We start from the raw sequence: 20,363 nt of genomic DNA, 5'->3' as shown, positions 1-20,363 counted from the left end.
TTTCTTTTAATTCCTCATAAGTTCTTAAATGACCGATTCATTTATTCATATGAAAAAGATTATATTAATACGCAATTAAGAGCAACAGTACTTTTGCATGCATTTGGATAATTGAAGATTGCTAGATTTGCGAAAATATTTCTTAAAATTTAAATATATAAAATATTATATATACCGACTTCAGCGAAAAGCCATTTTTACAAAGATTAAGTAATGCGATAAAGATTAAATCAAAATTACCCAGAACAACTTCGATAAAAAGTGTTCCAAATGCTGGAAAGTTAATTTCTATACGCTCCAATAATTTATTACATTAGAGGAAAAACCAAATCCATAACGATGTAATTTCGTAAATATCTAATTTTAAGAAATATATGGTAAAACATTGTGTAAATCAACAAAAAACACGATATAAAGAAACGTGTAAAAAAATAATTCCTGGTATTTTAAGCGTTATCAGTATCAGTATTAAAAACTTCTATGCAAAAATATAAATTAAGAAATACTGATGCTGCATTTTATAATAAGTAAATAAACAAATGAAGATATTTTGTCTAATTATTATTTACAGATGAGAATGGCATAAATAATAATAAATGATGGCATATGTATACGAGCTTGAGATAATGACTTATTTACATATTTATTTGTATGTAGGTTAATAAAGTGGTGAATTAATTTGTAAATTAAAGCAGTGAGAATTTCTTTTTTCGAATAAATTAAGTATATTAATTTAAATAGTTGTGAATATATCTAAAAACAATTATTAATAATTAAATAAAGTACATGTTTATGGGGTTGTTACATGAATAAATGGGTAGTTAAAAAGGTCTTCAAGTTCAAAATGATTTTACACTTTTTTTTAGTTTTTAATCTTTATCTGTATTTGAAAATACGAGCTCCGCCATTGATCGTGAATTGAAGTTTATTCATGGCACGTATTTGCAACAAAACAAGAAGAAGAAGTGTAGGTACATATGTATAAATATCACGTATATGCAGGACATTTTCTTGAAAACAAAAAAGGATTAGAAAATACATATTTATGTATGTACCCACGTGTAATTATTTATTGTTTGTAATAGGCAAAGGAGAAAAAAAGAATGATGGTGTTTATCGCTGTTTTGAATCATTGTACAATAAATATTTTAATAAGCAGATAAGAATTAATATGTACTCACACAAAAAAATTACAAACCATTCAAACAAGAATACAGACATAATGTTTGTTGCCATTTCTTCCCGAAAAACAATTGTATAAGGTAAAAATCAAGCTATGTAGGGGCAAAGGTTTATACGTGTAAGACATAAATAAAGAAGCTTCCCCTAAATAGCTTGATTTTTACCTTATATAGACATAATCATAAAGAAAGATAAATTAAGAAATTTTTATGGGAAAACTCTTTTAAAAAAAAGTTTTAATTTTTAAATTTGAAAAAGTGGGCTAATTTTGCTTAACAGTGTAACTGAATTGCATAAAATTTTACTACATGCTCATAAATATTATTTTCGCATACCACATTAATTTGATAAATGTTGGGACTACCTAACAGGTAAACGACTTAGAATTAGCCGCAAACTTTACTATGAATAATCAAAATCAAGTGCTAAACAGCCACAATTCTCCACCTACACCTTAAATATTTCTGGCATCAGTGTTGGGGTCTTGTTTTATTTTTAAGTTATTTTTGGAGAATTTAGAGTATTCTCATTCTATTTCATTTCAAATGGTTCAGTCGCGGAACTTTGTTACGTAAACAGCAACTGTCGACGGCTGTTGACAATTAAAGTCGATCAATCCTTTAATGTGAAGGAATTTATTGATTTCCCGTTTTATTGGATCGATCGAATTGTGCGTCAATGTTTAGTGGGGGTGGGTTAGACGCTCAAACGGATGTTTGGGGACAATTGGCACTCGAGGGCCATCAGCTTTATGTTACTGATGGTACACCAGTTAAATCTCCTAGATTTACAACGGTATGTCTAAATCTAGTTATCGTAAAATCTATACTCAAGTTAAAAGGATCAAGGACTAATTATTGAATTAATTTTTATTATCGTACAAGTACAAGTGCATGGTCAAATTTTTCGAGTTCAAATAAAATTTGTAAAATAGTATCCAATTATTCACATTTTACTGCAAAAAAGAGGGCTAAACGTTTACTAGACTTGTACATACTTCAGCAAAAACTTAATGCTTTCCGCTTTTTTTTAAATACTCATTTCTTATAGCAGTTATTAACATGTTTTTACAGACCATCGATAAAATGCCTGACAAAGTTCTTTTGCACATATTCAGTTATTTATCGCATAGAGAAATATGCAGAATGGCACGAGTTTGCAAAAAATGGCGTATGATAGCCTACGATACCAGACTATGGAAATATGTGTCCTTAAGGCCCGAAGTGTCAGGATTACATGTCAGTTCTTTAGAATCATTACTGGCTCTTATCAGTATTAGATTTGGACCATCTCTGCGTTATATAGAATTGCCTATCGAACTCATTACGCACACTGTTTTACACGAATTGGCCAATAAATGTCCCAACTTAACGCACATGTTACTAGGTAATTCCCCGCAATATAAGTGGTAATTATTTATCATTATCATTTTATTCGGTGTTCATTTTAGATTTCTCAACTGCCATGCAGCTTCATGACTTTAGCGAATTACAGGGATTTCCTACAAAATTAAAATATTTGTGCATTTGTTTGTCCGAAGTAATTTTTATGGAGGGTTTTATGCGAAAGATCTATAACTTTATCAACGGGCTTGAAATTTTGCATTTAGTCGGCACTTACGAAAAAATGGAAGAAGAGGAAGAAGAAGTGTATGAAGTTATTAACGTTCACAAATTAAAATCTGCTACGCCCAATCTAAGAGTAATAAATCTGTATGGCATAAACTTCGTGGACGACAGTCATATAGACGCATTTAGTTCAAATTGCATTCAGGTAAATACGAAGGTTGTTACGAAAGTTGTTGTTGCCATCAAAAATTTAAAATTGATCATGGATATAAACTCGTTACAGTAAATCTGTAATTTCTGGCCAACTTCAACTAAGTAATAAAGAACATAAAATTTCTTGCAATTTATTTCAGTTAGAATGTCTGGCGGTAAACTATTGCGCGAAAGTAACAGGAACAACTTTGAAAGTTCTATTTCAAAGAAACAGACGTTTACGATGTCTACTCTTAAATGGAACAAGTAAGAATTAAAAACAGATTGCTGTTGCTGTTTGGCAATTACTAATTACTAACTGCTCTGTTGATTGATATGAAATCATAAAAAATTAGCAAAATATTACTTTTTGTATTGACTGTTTACATTTTTATACTAATCGTTTTGGTAATAAAATAGGTACTGACCTAAAATTGATTTATTTACTGAACGAAAATGGATTTAAATAATTTATTTTATTTTTTTTTTATTAAGATTATAATCGTCTTTAATAGAAAACTCTTTATCACAACAAAATAACAATTGAAATAAAAGCTTTATGTTTGGATTTCCCGAAAACAGTTATTTGTTGTTCTTAAGTTTGGATTTCCCGAAAATTTGTTGTGCTTTTTTTGTTTCTTATCAAAATATAATACTCAATGTAGCTATGTATATTTTCTTAAGGATTCAATCAATTACTACTTTTTTTACAAAATAAATTTTTTATGTTCATTACTAATTTTAAATGTGATTTTTTAAGGTTTGCAAAGTGAATATTTGTTACAAGTAGAATGGGAAAAATGCGCTCTCCAGGAACTGGATATTACAGCAACCGATCTTTCTACCGAGTGTTTAACAGATATGCTAACCAGACTACCTGGTCTACGATTTTTAAGTGCAGGACAAATTAATGGTTTCAACGATAGTGTTCTTAAGGCTTGGATGGAAAACGGCAACGTAAAAAATCTTGTAGGTATATAAAAAATTAGCATCTATTTACAAGAAACTAATAAGCAATGAAGAGACTTTGGCACATACAATTTTCAGGGTTGTTTGTTACAAACAATGCCGATAATATAATCTCATAATGTTTTTATTTTGACGGTAACTTTATCAAATTTGATACAATTTAAGTCGCAGAACATCACATTTGTGACTTCCAGATAGTGATAAATTAATTTCGAACAAAGAATATATTTCACAGATTGCATTGGATTTGGATAGTTCAGACAACTTAACTGAAGATGCCCTTTATAAATTTTTATCCAAACATGGTCACCAGCTTCAAGGACTTTGTCTGTCAGGAATGACCCATATCACTGATTCTTTATGGCAGAATGTTCTTCCTATACTTAATAATGCCAAGTAGGTGTATACATATATTACACAATTTTGAATCTTTGCTGTGAGATTTCCTCTTTAATTTATTTAATTTTCAATGCGTTTTCTACATCATCATTATTATTATTACTATTACATATCTAATGACTTGCAATAATTAATTCTAATTTTAATTACGATATAATTTAATAAGAAGAGTAGGTGGGTATTCCCTGTTATCAAAAATTGTACTCTGGTGCGATATAATCCAAGTTTTATTCTTTTAGGTCAACATACTTTCTTCATTCTGATAAACTTACACAATACATTGCACTGTATTTAAATTGTCTTGATTTTGTATTAACATTTAGTATACGCCTTTAAGAATACTAGTGATGGGGACCCAAGAGAAACTTGGTGGTAATGTATTAGTGGATCAATTAATGGACGGTATTGCCAGCAATTGTCCAAAACTCGAACGCTTAGAATTACGATGGGACCCAGATAATTTACGATTTTCTGATAAAAGCCAAAAAGCTATTGACACTTTACGAGTAAAATGCTTAAAACTAAGATGTCTTGTGATAAGGTATACCCAAAATCTGCTTGACTAATTAATAACGTATAGGTAATAAAAAAAATATTCTCCTTTTTCTAGTGACGGTCGTTACTACGAAATCGTAAAAGCAAACTTTGAAAGAGCTGACAGAATGACCGTTGTAAGAACACTCACCAACTGTAGAGTTTCCAATTATTATCTTTTGGGGAATTACCGAGAACTAATTTTTAACTAAAGTTAAATCGCATTGGATTTTTTGTATATATTCTTTTCAAGCTAAAACTGATATGCGTGTATAATTTGGAGAAATTCCTAAATTAATAACAATTTATTAAATGCAGTAAACACTCGAAACTATCCCACAAAATATGAACAACATAGCAATCATGCTAGACCGTCACATGATGTGAACAAACTACAAACGTTCGGTTATAGAAATTGATCATTAAGATCGACATTTCACTATTGCCATTTATTACCTATTAACTTCGTACAAAATTTGAAAAAGTGAACAAATCAATAATGTTGTTTTGGTTCATTCTATCGAGCGTTTACTGTAAGACAGGAGCATAAAAAAAGTTTAAAATTAATTGACGAAAGGAAATATGTATACATTTTTGGACTACAAAGGTTACCAATAGCTCAATAAATAACTGTATATAAATATAGCTTTTATAATAGACAGTGCAGTTACAATAGTAATGTACACCAGGAATGTATTTACAAACAGTAAAGAGTTGTGAAAAATTACAAAGAATTATAAATAAAGCATTATTCTAGTTTAAGTTAAATTAAACTACCTGCCCTTCGTTTAATAAAATTTATTTAAAAATTCAGAGATCACAGAAAATAAAATTGAAAAATAAACATAACTGTTTTCCATAAAAAAATCAAACATAATCACTATTGCAATAGGAATATAACCCTAACTTAGATATGTAGTGCATGCTTTTTTAATTTCAAAAAATCATTTTTCACGTTGAGGAAAATTGTAAATATACAGAGTACCATGTCGAATTGCGTTTGTTTCTTAAAAATCGACTAAACATTGAGATATTACTTGAAAATGGTGCTTATAAGTTTAATTCAATATAGATACATAAAAGAACATCATTAATTTTTTGCACAAATCTGTAACACCCTGTATACATATAATTTTTACCGTAAAAAATCAATGGGGTTAACTTTTTAGATTAAAAACAAACTTAAAAAATCTCTTCTGCTTAGGACTGTATTTAAAAATAAATCAACAGTAGTATGAAACTTCTATTATATATTATATATACAATATGTCCACAAATCGTAATCAATCTTTTTACGTTATTGTATACAAACTACAACAAGGATGAATACAAAAGTAACCCACTTCAAAAATACTGCCAAGCAGGATCACATTAAGATTTTCTCCAGTTACCTCGTTAACTTGGTCGATTAGTGGACACATTGGGAAACTTCTTTTATGTACAAAATCACAAAAAAAATCGTAGACTATCACCTATTCACTTCTTCATTTTGTAATTGCATCTGCTGCACGTGTTGAGAGCTGGTGTTCTTCTGTTCACCACATTCTACGCTATGGAGAATCTCGTGACAGAGAGGACACCTATCTTGGACGTACAACCACTTCCTCAAGCAAACACCATGGAAAAAGTGGCGACATCTCGTTATCTTAGCTGATCTCATCTCCTGATAACAAATGGCACAAACGTCGTCCAGCCTCTGGAGCTGTTCGTCATCAGCTTCTGGTAAACTTTCGATTTTATGAACTGCTGTACGTCTCTTCATAAAAACAGACCACCCTGCTCTAGCATCACACCAAATGTTAAAGTAAGCATGAATGCACATCATTACTGCTCTGATAGCACCTCCACTTTCAAATATAAGAATCCAAGCACCGTTAAAGAAGAGGAAAATACCGAAGCAGAATTCTACAGTGTTTCCAAATGCCCGAATATAATAAACATAGTCGTCCAGCTCTTCCCAAAATGTTTCCCGTCTAGCATCCATCATAAAAAGCCAATATATACATAATGAAACTCCAACTTTCACTATCACTTCTATACTGAAAGCGGATACAGCCAAAAGCCATGTAGAGGCTTCGTGATTGGACCACAAATAGTAGAGAAGTAGAACCGGAAATACAACTAGAAAGCTACAGACGAGTAAGGCTCTAAAATGCCTTTTAAGGGAAGGATTGTGAGAGGCACTAAGACTCATCAAAAGTGGATTGACGATGTTGTGAATGAAATGCAAAAGTGCAGTAAAAAGCAGGCAGAAGTTCCGGCAAAGGCGAACGAACCGTTTTTCCGGTTCAAGTCCAGTTAGACCAGTTTGTAATGCGAGTACGTAAAAGAGGATGGCAGATACTGTTCCTATACTTTTATCGTTATCGTCTTCTGTTAGTAGAACCCACTGAAAGAATTTTCCGATGTGATGGCAAATGTACGAGACGACACTGGTTATACCCAGAACGGCGGTCAATGTGTCACAACCTGATACCATTAGGTTTTTCACCAATCGAAAAGCAGGTGTAAGCTCGTCAACTTCATTCCATGTTCCGTTCATGAAGAATATTAACTGTAATACGAGATACAAGTCAGAAAATGTATAATCTTGTTAGACTCGACTCCGATAAAAAATATATTATATAAACTCATAAATACATACAAAGCAACGCAAAAGTTTTTAAAATATTATTGCAAAAATTATCGTACCGTATATTTTGTTTAATAATAATTAAAATAATAATTTAAGACAAGAACAACTTGGTTAGTTAACATCATCATTTCAATATTTTTTGTAACACTCAACAATTCATCATCCTTCACAAATCGTACACAATTAAGTAATAGTGTTACGTAAAATGAATTAATATGCATGAAATTTTTTCAGAAGTGGGACACCTTTACATCCTTTTGTGTAGATTTACGCATGTGTATATAATTATTCTATTTACTAACACGAATTAGAAAAATTAAATAGAAAATCATTAAAAAAAAGTACTGATACCTAAAAAAAACTTTCATTTGATATTTTTTTAAACGTGATGCCATATTATTTTGATAATTCAAAGGTTGTTTTCAAATTTGATACAATCATCTTCACAGCATTAATCTGATAAAAGAAACCTATCATAATTACACATGGTAATTAATTAATTAAACGAGTCTAATTTCTGAAGTGTCATTGAAAATCAACTGATCAGTGTATTTTTTACGCTTTCATTAGCAACCATTGTCCATAAAACATTTAAAATATTTTCGTTTACCAGAGCTAATAATTAATTTTCAGTATCAGAATCAGTTTTTAATCTTTATCTGTATTTGAAAATACGAGCTCCGCCATTGATCGTGAATTGAAGTTTATTCATGGCACGTATTTGCAACAAAACAAGAAGAAGAAGTGTAGGTACATATGTATAAATATCACGTATATGCAGGACATTTTCTTGAAAACAAAAAAGGATTAGAAAATACATATTTATGTATGTACCCACGTGTAATTATTTATTGTTTGTAATAGGCAAAGGAGAAAAANAATTATAGCTACTGTCTTATACGAGTGCAATTTGTATAAAAATTCGAAAATAAAAACGGTCACTAAATTTAAGACAATCTCTACAAAACATTATTTACTTAATTTAGGACACTGCCGAAGGTTTAAATAATTATTATGTAATTAATTAAGGTCGAATAGAAAAGATTGTATCGTAAAATTTGAATTAAACGAAATCTGCAATTAATGATTCGTTTAGATTTTTTATTTAAACAATCTTGTTATTGTGGTATGATTCTTATCTAGCTATGGCCGGCCTTTACTATTACGCAAGCCTTTAAATATGAAAGCAGATATTGCAAAAGTGATAAGCTTTTATCAGGCTAAAATCTTAAGAGCAAACGTCGTCAAGTACAGCAAAACGCAATTTTCTGTTTCTTTGACATTCAATTTGTTTTTTCTTTTTGTGGAAATATAGAAATATACATTTCCAATACTAGTTCCAATTAATAATTTAAGTTCATTTAAGTGCGTAAATTATAATAATACAGTTAATAAATTAATAGGTCATAATCTGGAATTTTTTCACAATATGTCAATAAAAACTACTAATAACATTATCATAGCATTAACGATGCTGCAAAAACGATGCTTCACCCATAAAAATTAAAAAATAATAAAATAACTACATAATTTCCTATTACAAAAAATAAAGATAATTATGTTTCAGGTCAGAATATTATAAATGATGAAACTGATGAAATAATTGTAAAAAATACTTTTGCTGGAACCTATATGAAAATAAACAAAAGTAAACAGTACTGGGAAATATAAAAATTAAAAAAAGAGTTAACTTATCTAATAAACAACCTAGTTTTTAGTTGATAAATATGTACTTTGCTGTTGCACAGTACAAAAAAATTGACAGTTACTTTGGTAAGAAATGTAAAACTCAAAATACAAGGTAAAGCACCAAGGTAATGGTATAATTTTGTTCTTTAAAATTAAAAACAAGTTCTTAGTGTACAAATATATGAACAAATAAAAACTTACTGCGTGTTCCAATACTCTCAAGAACCAAAATGTTCTTAAAACTTCAGGCACACTTAATCTAAGCCATTCTGCTTCAATAAGTGCAGACATTCCAAAATCAGATACAAAATTTCGAGCATGTACATAACCATTGTAAACTACTTGAATGACAGTTAAAACTGAGGCCCACAACACAAACTTCACAAGAGCAAGGGGTAGTAACGCAGCAAAAACTGGTGCATGTGTTAAAATGTTTGCTGGTATTGGTAATATTGCTAAAATTGATGGTGTCAAAAATGCAACTGGAATTAACTTCTGAACAAATGGATAACGGGGTCCAAGATGAATATTTATAAAAAGAAATGAGAATAAACTTTGCAATACATAATTCTGTAAGATAACAGTGACATAGCTTGAAGACTCATAAAGCCTGGATATATTCAATGACAGTAGATCCTCAAGGATACTGGTCTTAACTACATCTGGTTCACTTAATAATGTCATTATTGACTTCATTGTACTCAAATTTGTCCAATATGAAACAAAGACTATTCCAACAGACATAAGGTACATGTAAACAACCATCAAGTACTTTGTGCTCAGAACAAAAAGACACAATGCAGCAGCACATCCTGGAACAGAATTAATTAAATGCAGATGCAAATTCTAATAAGCCTAATAACTTTTATTATTTTAATCAAATACCATTTAGTATCTTTGAAATAAGTGAATTAACCAAAAATTTCAAACTATGGGTATTAAAAGGTTAAAGTAATTATGAGCACTTACCTAAAAAACTTAATACCAGCCTAGACAGAGAAACGATTATAAATCTGTAAAACGTTGGATCATAATGAATTGGAGTTGAATAATTTAATAAATTGTCTCCTAATTTTTGGTCGATATCTGTTAAGTCATATTCGGTGAGCTCCGACAGACCTAATCCTATTTTTAAAATTTCGTCAATTACAAACAACGGTGGCACCCTAAGTAACACCTCCACTAAATCTAGTACTTTTGTTCGGAACGACATTTCATTTCAGTCTTTGTTTTGTATGACACTGAAAATTTACTTCATATTTGTTAAATCTAAACAGGTGACATTGATGTTCGTTTTGTCAATGTTCGCAATGATCGTTATAATAGGATTCTACGAAATGGGAATGACGGAATGTAGTATAATTTATACGCCAATTGACAGATGGTGGTTAAATCGGAACAAAACGTGATGTTCATGGTATATTAATACAATATTTTTGTTTTCAAATTATTTTTTAATAAATACCGAAAATATTCCCAGAATTTATTAAAACCATAATTTCATAAAAAAAAAGGGTGAATAAATGTAATCAGAAAAACATGTATTGACTACGACTAATTAAAAATTAAGGAGGCATGTGGTGACAAATCTAGCAAAAAGTTATTACGATAGTAAACTTTAATAATTGACTAGAAATAAATAGATATACTTTCACTATTATGTAGCATATGTTCCTGCATGAAATATTTAAAATGGGAAGAATTATATTTAGTTTCCTCTGCGGGAGATTTGTTTTACTATTTTAACTTCAAAGTTGAGTAAGCAGCAGGAGATAAAGTATTGCAACCATTTGATAGACTTTTTTTATTCCAGGCGAGACAAAATAAGCATATCTCCTGCTTGTTAAGAAATATTTTACAACGGTGAACTGAAGTAAGCCGAGTATTTTAGTTCTCTCTATAATTAAAAGAAAATATTTTGTTCAAAATTTGCTTTCAATTTGAAACAAAAATTGGTTTTTTATATATATATAGATAAACATTTAACACGATCTTATATTTTTGTTAAAATATATTTTTGGTATTTGTTATTTTCAGAATTTCCTTGGCTAATAATCGAAATAAGAAACTGTGTATCACTGTGTATTTAGACACTTTCGACATGAATAATAGATTTAATCCGCCATTTTGATAACTTGGATGATTATTATATATATGTGTAAAAGTGACTAATTCAAAAAAAATGGAATTAGGCGAAATGTAATTGTTTCATGTTTAAAAAATTTGTGTGTGCGATTGAGGGCATCAACGTAAAACATTAAAAGTTAATGTGGAATAAGGTCTGTGGGATAGCTGTACTAGACAGGTGAAAACATCTAGGTATACCTGGGGGTTGATTATTATTACGAGCAATGTATGTGATAGTAAAATTTTGCGTGTGGTGGTGATAATTGAGTGAGGAATTTTGTGATATTTCTTGATAAAGATAATAGCAGAGAAAAATTGGTGTACCCGAGATGTCGATATGAAACACAGCCTTGATAACTATTTATGGGCAGACTTCATACAAAAACATTGTAAAGTACTGGTAAGGGGGCTTAAGGCAACTGAACATGTTAGTTTTGGTAATTCACTTGCGAATAAATCTGCATATGAACGATTAAGTTTATTAATTGAGGAATTAGTTTCTTCAAAATTATTTTAAAAATGCCTGCGCCACCACCTCCGCCTCCGGGTCCTCCGCCCCTATTGGGACCTCCACCTCAAATGAGTGTTGCTCCTGTAAAAAATGTAGATCGAGGAGCTCTTCTTAAATCAATTCAACAAGGGGCAAGATTGAAAAAGGCTGTCACCAATGATCGAAGTGCACCAATTATAGGTTTGTATATCAGCTAAATATTTTAATATTTATTTGAATAAAGTATGTACCTATTTGCTTTTCAATAACTTTGTGTTCATTGATTAAATAATAGTAGAGTTTAATTGCACTATCATGACTATAATTCGATTTAAAATATTTATTATGTGAAATAATAAAACAATTGGTAAAAGAGAAGTAAATTTGTAATTACAGCTATATATATGAATGAGGAAGTAAAGCTAATGTCTTAATGAAAATTATGATGAGGCAGTAGTTTAAATACCCAGTGTCATTTAAATGAAGCAATCATGTTAAACACAAGTAGATGCATATTAAAAGTATGTCATATTTCATAATCTCTTTTTCAAGATTTAATGTGACAGAACAGTTTTCATTCCAATCAATTGTATTAAACTACCTCTTAATTATGAAAGGTTGGCTTTTAATTTAATTTTCATTTTTAATGCTTCTTGCATTGCTTCATAAATAAAATATTTAAATACCATACAACTAAAATAAAAAAGAAGTGTTCAAAAATTTTTTGTTCTACATTAATGATTTTATGATCCTCAAAATATATGCTTTTCCTAACGTCATTGTTGTAAATTGTGTAAATCAGTTTCTGCTAATTAGGTCTTTAACATGCCTTATACTTTAAGTGTCTTATGTTTTATTTTGCTGCTAGAAAAGTATTATTATAAACCTTTTTAGGAAAGCAAGCTACGAATTCCAATACTTCCACTAATAATGCATCAAATATTTCTTCCACTCCAAATGGGCTTGCATTAGGAGGCCTATTTGCTGGAGGTATGCCAAAGCTTAGGCCTATTAAGCAAACAGGTAAGGTGCTTTTTATTCAAATAGAAACTGTACCCAAATAATTTATTTAGATAAAAAGAAAGTCGTCCATTTTAGAATGTACACTTCCATGAAATATTGGTTTTCTAATATACATTGTGATTAAATATCATATTAATTGTTGAACTTTATTTAAGAATTGTATTATTGATATTTATTAAATGTCAAGTCCAGTCTAATGAAATATATTTCCAAAGATGATTAAATGAAGTACCTTTATCTCTATTCTTGAAACTGCTGTACCTCTGGTTCCTCTACCAACATATATTACAAACAATATACAGTAATGGGACAACTCATTAAAAATATTCTTTAATTTTAACAAATATACACTTAAACAGTTTTATCAAGTGAATTTCTTTATCTCTGTAACAAGTGCTGTTTACAAGGGTAAATTTATTAAGTATACTTCTATTTATACCTCCTGACTTTTTGGCACACAATTCAGATTTTATTTTTAGGGAAATGCTGCTAAATTTTGTTCACTTTTATTTCTCTGGTTTTTGTTGATGTCACTTATCTTTTCGTGACCTTTAACGTTAAATTTAATTAAGAATGAGTTTTAGAGGCGAAGGTACGTCTGTTTTTATTTTATTAGAGAAATCATTCAAATCAGTGACACACGATACTTTTATTCACAAATATGCCAAAAACAGTTATGAATTTTTATTGTGTTGTAAGAAATGTTTTATTAACCAAAATTAGGAACAAAAAGTTTGAGAAACACTGATCTAAATTGTTTTGCGTAGTAGAAGTAAGTGCTGCTGTTAGGTACCTTTGGTTTGACTGTTTTAAGTAACGGAAGGAAAAAAGGGTATTCAGTTGAGGTCTTAGGTAATTATTGTGCATGAATATTATTACTTACATCCTCATTAATACTAAAACTGGACCAGTAACGTTCATATAAGAACGTCTCTTACTATACAAAAATAGTGCATAACATTATTTATCTTTTGTTCTTTTTAATTGTGTTTTACAAATTTGTAGTAGGATATTGTTTGTAAGTGTTGGCTATGTATGTTAGTTTTCTTTTCATTTAATATACTGTCTACCAGTTCATGAAACAAATGTTGGATCATTGTCTAAGGCTCTAAGGTAACGAATAGACTTAATTAGTTTAAATGTAGCATGTGTTTTTTATTTAGTGGTTTTATGTATTGTTATCTATGTACTTTTACATGTTTAAGAAGATATTGTCATACATCAATCTCAAGAAATTAAAAGTTATTTGATTTTTGTAATTGTTTGAGTTGAACACATCCAACAAATATCGATAATAAAATTCTAAAAAAATATCCATATTAAAAAATACCAACTTCTTGTAGTACTATACATACATTAAGAATTGGTTATGTATTGAGATTATTAATCGAAATTTTTTCTTTGCGTAGAGATTTTTATAATAAAGTAATTCTTAGTTATAATTAGTTTTCTTATTGATTCATTAAAATGGAGAGCATTAGCCCCATTTTTGGTTAAACCAGATTTTTCGTCAATCTTAACAAGTTTTTATTAAATTACAGGTAGCAATAATAACATTAATTCAGGTAGTAGTTCGGTTCCAAAATCTCCTGGGACACCTCAACAACAAAAGTCGTTTAGTGCTATTCAAAACGAAGTACAGTCAGCGCTGAAAAAACAAATGGCTAGCGATAGCAATAGAAATAGGGGACCTCCTCCTCCTGCACCCGTCAGGAACGTTAGCGTGAGCAAATAAATTCAACCCTTTCTATTCTTTTGTACCATTTTTGTAATTAAATTTCAGCAAAGTACCGAAAATTTAAATCGCTGTGATAATACAATGCAGACGGGTGGGACGTCGTTACATAAAAAGTCATATTCTAGTTCAAATACCACATTCAAGAGCAGTTTGCAAGCCATTAATTCTCAAATGAATTCTTTAGAGACCTCTTTAAACAAATTGCAGCCAAACGTGAGCACTTTGCATCGAAAAGCCAATAGCAGTGCCAATTTGAGTATGCTAGATTCCTCGGATCCACCCAGCTTAAGTCTTCCGGCGAAACCAGTCAACCGGAAACCAAATCTTGCTCCAAAACCGCCAATTTTAAACGGTAATCTTAAAACGTCGTCTTTCTTATTACATATTTTTTTTTGATAATAATTGAAATCTTGGTTTTATTAATTAATGATTATTTAGGAAAACCAGCAGCACCACCAAAACGGCTTATGATTAACGGTCGACCATCCGGCATCAGTCGGGCACAGAGTATGCGTAGTCCACGTACACCGTCGCCCCAAAGCCCTGAAGACAACGATGTAAATTTTCAAGCCAAATTTGGAACAGTCAGGAATATATCTTCGGCTCTAAATAAATCATTAGGACAAACTTTCACTCAGAAACCACGGCCGTCACTTAATGGTCGTCCTAGCGCGCCTCCACCTTCCGCACCTACGCAGCAAGCTCCTCCGCCTCCAATAAGCAAAACTGTTGTGGTGAAACCCCCCAATCACGCACCACCTCCTCCCCCAACGTCTATACCTCAGCCGCCCAGTCACCCCCCTCCACCACCTCCCCATCGAACTCCCCAGCCATTTAGACCACCTCCTGCAGTAAGTTGTTATATTTTTAGGAATTTACTTTCAATTTTTTGTTATTAACATAATGTAAATATATAGTAGTAGTATTATTTTAAAATCATTTCTTGTACTGAATTGAAGCATATATATATATATATTTGAAAGTGTTATATTTTTATAGGTGCCAAATAGCAATCACAGTTCGAATACTACTGCTGCGCCGCCTCCTCCCCCAAGGCATTCTTCAATGAGGGATAGTGCAGCGAGCAGAAGAATATCGCCAGTTGACTTAGAACAAAAATATAAAGAGTATTTCCACAGTATTATCGAGATACCCAATCCACCTGTTTTCAGGGGATTTCCCAAGATTTATTCGAATCGCAACGGTAAGTATCAAATACTTATATCAGTAACAGAACATTCTTTTATTTTTTAATCAACCGCAGCCTGATTTGTTTCTTTTAACTTCAGCTAGTCTTTTTTCGTTTATTTGCTTAACAGAATTTGCTTTGCATCCTGGTAAATAAGTTCTAAAAATAGAACGAGTTTATTATGAATTTAAAAAGTTTAGGAAGCTTGTTAATTTATGCTATCATATGACTAAGTTTTGATGAGGCTATAAGGTGAAATATTTAATATTTATTTTGCAGTTACTATCAGTATGTTAAACGTGTATGAAGTTTATTTCAGCCGTTCTCTTTTTGGTAAATCGGCTTGATATATTTTCACACTTGTGCCATAGATGTCTCAATAATTGTACAATCTAAAACAAAATCAAGAATTTCAATTTTTTACTTGTCGATTCTTCTATCTTTATTATTAATCTGTTGGTTATGGGGAATTTACAACTATATTTATAAGTATGCCTTGGTATCGGTCACTACAAATGATAATTATTGCTATTATTATCTTCTTGGTAGCAAATTAATTATAAGATAACAGTAACATAAGCTCGTGCTATTTATTAAAAAAGAAACAGAGGAGTGAATATATAATTAAATTAATTTTCATTTTTATTTGCCTTCAGAATCATCATGCTGAAGATATGGGATGACTGCATGGTTACTGTACACATACTTATTTATAGCAAACATATTAGCACCCCACACTTTTCTCCTTATTTTAGTGTTTTAATTATTTATTAATTTTTTGTTTATTTCCAATTTTCGATAACATTCCACTGCTTGTCTGATTTTGAATAACTAGTAATTGTAGTAAGTTTTACGCAGTTACATTTTTTTGTTTTTTTATTAATTTCTTCGTTAGCAAACGCCTGTGAATAACTAAAATGTGTTAATTTTGTTTCTTTGAAATTGCATTTATTTTTTCTGATTCATGATTGATTCACATTGATAACAAATATATTCTACTTATAAACATTCCTAAAAAGACTAATAATTAAATTAAAGAAAAAGTAAGCCTTTTAATGTAGAGTTTCATCAATGTACTGTAGACTCTTATTAATCGAAATTTTTTCTTTGCGTAGAGATTTTTATANAGTTTCATCAATGTACTGTAGACTCTATAATTTTATTTTAGTTCTGGGGGACCATTATCAACAGTAATGTTTTAATTAAGTTTCAAAACTTGCATGTAGACAATTTATCCTTAAAAGCCTTTATAGGGTTGAGGATTAAACATGGCAGTTTTTTTTGAGTGTCAGTAATATTTATTTTTGAAATTATACTTCTTTTGGCTCAATGATATTAAAATTTTAACATTCAATAGAATTTGCGTGCACAAATTTGATGAAAATTCGACAGTAGTTAGCAACATGGCTGTAAGTTAGCGAGCACGTGGTTAGTTTCGGTGGTGGCCGCTGCTCGTTGATTGGAGGGAGTTGCACTCCGTTCATTAAAGGTAGCACTGCACGGTGGTATCATTTAAATACTCAGTCGAAAATATTGTTTAAATAAATGATGATTATTATAGTATACTTACCGGCTAAATAAGTATAACATCTACTTCGCGTGCGTGACTACATGTATTAGCTTATTTAATGCTAAACGTAATAATAAAATTTGATAATTAATGTTTCGTCTTAACAACTTTTAGAAAATTACGTATGTAGGGTGTAGTGTATAAATTGTCCAGTTGTCACTTCACTGTTGAGAATAGTCCCTTATTATAAAGTTTACTGTAAATTGGCGAAATTATTCATTGAAGTATTATATTTTTAGCAGTTGAATTTTTTAATTTAAATTGTCTAAAATGAAAGTATCTATTTAAGTAGCTTACATTCAAGTGTTTACTTCTATGTATATATTTTTTATCTGTTATGTAAATATTTTTTGCTGTTTTAATTGATACATATTCTTCTTTACTTAAAAGATAGTCTTCTTAATTCCCATTCATTTGTTTGGCTGTTTCTTTGTGGATAGTCTGTAGGCATTCATATATTGCTTGATTTGTTCCGATTTTAGTTGGTAATAAGCAACAGGCACCGATGCCACCGAACCATGTGTCTTTGGGTAACCGAACATGGGATGCATCGGCGTGCTAGCTATGGCCGAAACGGGTCCCTTGACGGCCCCATTAAAATATAGGCCCCGGTCGTTCGCTTGTCCTACTACATTCGCGATTTCGACGGAGCTGTATACTGTGCAATGCATTGCGCTGACGCGCTGTGCGTGTTAAGGCTGATGTATGTATGTTGTAGGTAGTCGTAAATGTGGGAAAGGTATGGCGCAGTTTATAATTACTATTTTTTTTATCTCGAAATTTCTTTTTGATTCCCTCTTTTTTTTTAAGAAATTAGATTTCAAATCCAAACAATGAGGTATTGATTTAAACAATAATAATCCACTTACTTTTTTATAAAGTAATGATTTGCTAAAAACCTGTTTTTTCATCTCAATTTATATAATTTTTTAAATAATATTTCAGAAAGTAGGGCGTGAAATTTTCTGAGAATGTAGGAGAGAGTATGTTAACATCTAGAAAAGTTTTTTTCTTATGTTTACAATGCAATTCGTTACCTTAAATAAATTGTTTAATTGCAGCTTAGGTTTGGGTGTATAAGTAAATGAATAGCAGACACTATTGTATTTACTTGTGATAGTTTCTTATAAATAGTAGAGGTTGATAATAAAAAGACCAAGTACCAAATGGGAATCTATTGTGCCTATAATAGTGAGGGTGTATTAATGTTTCAAAATCAAATTGTTGAACCTTCTCTTGTACAATAGCCCTTAGATAATGAGTCGTTTTATAAAAAAGTATAGTAGTCTTTGTCACCATTAGGAAAGAGAAAAATAGTGAAATTTGTGAGTCTCTATTTTACATCTCATTATGTACTTATAGAAACGTGTATTGGGTTAATTTTAGATTAACTGCAGTTTAAAAGAAAAAAGAAAATAAATGTGTTTTTGATATTGATGAAATAGAGGCTTACTGTAATTACATACTCTTAACACATATCAATTTTGCAATTGTTCTATATCAGATCTGCCCACAACAAGACTGTGATGAAGGTTGTTATTAAGAACTATAATGTATTAATTGCTATTATTGTATAATATTTATTACATACTACTAAACAACACAATAGAAAAAACAATAAGAATTATTGGTATAGTTTCTATTTCTTCCCCTTATTCGAGAATCTAGAATGTGCAGAATTAAAACCAGTAAAAAAGAGTTAATTTATAAAAACTGACATTGAGAGTGAGAATACTAATTTATATAGTTAAAATAATAAATTATATAAATAATTAAAAACAAAATTATGTGCTGACACAATGATGAACTATTTACAGAAATTGACAATGTAATAAAAAGATAAATATTGCATTGTCGATTCTGCATTTCGTTTTTAAATGTGAAGTCTTTACGTCATCATATGGTTTATAATTGTCTTATTTTTTTATAATTTATTCTTTTATCTATATAATTTGTTGTACAAGTTAATGCTTTCATACCACAATAATATGTACCACTTTTACATTCCTTGTCATCTAAATGTAACGATCTTTTGACTTGACAAACGTTGAAAAAACTTACACTTAAATGCGAAACGTTAGTAAATAAAATAACTCTTTTTTATCCTACTGTATTGGATTTTGTTCTTCAATAAGAGAATTATCTGTGACATAATATAATAATTTTCTTTTTAAATAAAGGCCCTATGACTTGGCAGTTATGGGGAATTTACAACTATATTTATAAGTATGCCTTGGTATCGGTCACTACAAATGATAATTATTGCTATTATTATCTTCTTGGTAGCAAATTAATTATAAGATAACAGTAACATAAGCTCGTGCTATTTATTAAAAAAGAAACAGAGGAGTGAATATATAATTAAATTAATTTTCATTTTTATTTGCCTTCAGAATCATCATGCTGAAGATATGGGATGACTGCATGGTTACTGTACACATACTTATTTATAGCAAACATATTAGCACCCCACACTTTTCTCCTTATTTTAGTGTTTTAATTATTTATTAATTTTTTGTTTATTTCCAATTTTCGATAACATTCCACTGCTTGTCTGATTTTGAATAACTAGTAATTGTAGTAAGTTTTACGCAGTTACATTTTTTTGTTTTTTTATTAATTTCTTCGTTAGCAAACGCCTGTGAATAACTAAAATGTGTTAATTTTGTTTCTTTGAAATTGCATTTATTTTTTCTGATTCATGATTGATTCACATTGATAACAAATATATTCTACTTATAAACATTCCTAAAAAGACTAATAATTAAATTAAAGAAAAAGTAAGCCTTTTAATGTAGAGTTTCATCAATGTACTGTAGACTCTATAATTTTATTTTAGTTCTGGGGGACCATTATCAACAGTAATGTTTTAATTAAGTTTCAAAACTTGCATGTAGACAATTTATCCTTAAAAGCCTTTATAGGGTTGAGGATTAAACATGGCAGTTTTTTTTGAGTGTCAGTAATATTTATTTTTGAAATTATACTTCTTTTGGCTCAATGATATTAAAATTTTAACATTCAATAGAATTTGCGTGCACAAATTTGATGAAAATTC

The 20,363-nt window shown here is 30.2% G+C and overlaps 3 protein-coding genes across 4 annotated transcripts; 2 read left to right on the top strand and 1 right to left on the bottom strand.

Moving 5' to 3' along the window:
• The first annotated feature begins 1,458 nt into the window (after window positions 1-1,458).
• On the top strand, window positions 1,459-5,601 carry LOC108732703 (F-box/LRR-repeat protein 2). The gene is made up of 8 exons (XM_018463651.1): window positions 1,459-1,977; window positions 2,256-2,568; window positions 2,633-2,955; window positions 3,104-3,209; window positions 3,703-3,911; window positions 4,147-4,307; window positions 4,648-4,851; window positions 4,921-5,601. The coding sequence occupies exons 1-8, from the start codon at window positions 1,861-1,863 to the stop codon at window positions 5,054-5,056; spliced, it is 1,569 nt and encodes a 522-aa protein (XP_018319153.1). The 5' UTR covers window positions 1,459-1,860; the 3' UTR covers window positions 5,057-5,601.
• A 472-nt stretch (window positions 5,602-6,073) lies between these two features.
• On the bottom strand, window positions 6,074-10,508 carry LOC108732701 (protein TRC8 homolog). Its single transcript, XM_018463650.2, has 3 exons — window positions 10,138-10,508; window positions 9,370-9,980; window positions 6,074-7,398 (listed from the first exon to the last, which is right to left on the bottom strand). Exons 1-3 carry the CDS (start codon window positions 10,379-10,381, stop codon window positions 6,313-6,315), a joined length of 1,941 nt encoding a protein of 646 aa, XP_018319152.1. The 5' UTR covers window positions 10,382-10,508; the 3' UTR covers window positions 6,074-6,312.
• Window positions 10,509-11,245: 737 nt separating this feature from the next.
• LOC108732708 (WAS/WASL-interacting protein family member 2) lies at window positions 11,246-18,920 on the top strand. 2 transcript variants are annotated; one of them, XM_018463657.2, is made up of 7 exons: window positions 11,246-11,986; window positions 12,680-12,808; window positions 14,350-14,531; window positions 14,592-14,898; window positions 14,985-15,397; window positions 15,546-15,750; window positions 17,788-18,920. In XM_018463657.2, the coding sequence occupies exons 1-7, from the start codon at window positions 11,815-11,817 to the stop codon at window positions 17,865-17,867; spliced, it is 1,488 nt and encodes a 495-aa protein (XP_018319159.1). In that variant the 5' UTR covers window positions 11,246-11,814; the 3' UTR covers window positions 17,868-18,920. The 2 variants fall into 2 exon arrangements, with proteins under 2 accessions (XP_018319159.1, XP_018319160.1); XM_018463658.2 differs by lacking the exon at window positions 17,788-18,920 and adding an exon at window positions 16,392-16,808 and having other exon boundaries at window positions 11,248-11,986.
• Window positions 18,921-20,363: the final 1,443 nt, after the last annotated feature.

Source organism: Agrilus planipennis, unplaced genomic scaffold (genome assembly GCF_000699045.2).
Source record: "Agrilus planipennis isolate EAB-ADULT unplaced genomic scaffold, Apla_2.0 scaffold56, whole genome shotgun sequence".
In the NCBI taxonomy this organism is placed as follows: Eukaryota; Metazoa; Arthropoda; class Insecta; order Coleoptera; family Buprestidae; genus Agrilus; species Agrilus planipennis.
Note: the sequence above shows the minus strand (reverse complement) of the source record. Positions and strands in the feature narration are given on the sequence as shown.

Bases quoted from the DNA above. Each gene is read 5' to 3' on its own strand.
- LOC108732703 (XM_018463651.1), top strand. From the start codon at position 1,861: ATGTTTAGTGGGGGTGGGTTAGACGCTCAAACGGATGTTTGGGGACAA. The intron at 1,978-2,255 runs GTATGTCTAAAT...ATGTTTTTACAG, and splicing joins AATCTCCTAGATTTACAACG to ACCATCGATAAAATGCCTGA. The intron at 2,956-3,103 runs GTAAATACGAAG...AATTTATTTCAG, and splicing joins TTAGTTCAAATTGCATTCAG to TTAGAATGTCTGGCGGTAAA.
- LOC108732701 (XM_018463650.2), bottom strand. From the start codon at position 10,381: ATGTCGTTCCGAACAAAAGTACTAGATTTAGTGGAGGTGTTACTTAGG. The intron at 9,981-10,137 runs GTAAGTGCTCAT...ATTCTGTTCCAG, and splicing joins GCTGGTATTAAGTTTTTTAG to GATGTGCTGCTGCATTGTGT. The intron at 7,399-9,369 runs GTAAGTTTTTAT...CTCGTATTACAG, and splicing joins TGAGAGTATTGGAACACGCA to TTAATATTCTTCATGAACGG.
- LOC108732708 (XM_018463657.2), top strand. From the start codon at position 11,815: ATGCCTGCGCCACCACCTCCGCCTCCGGGTCCTCCGCCCCTATTGGGA. The intron at 11,987-12,679 runs GTTTGTATATCA...AAACCTTTTTAG, and splicing joins TCGAAGTGCACCAATTATAG to GAAAGCAAGCTACGAATTCC. The intron at 14,532-14,591 runs GTGAGCAAATAA...ATTAAATTTCAG, and splicing joins CACCCGTCAGGAACGTTAGC to CAAAGTACCGAAAATTTAAA.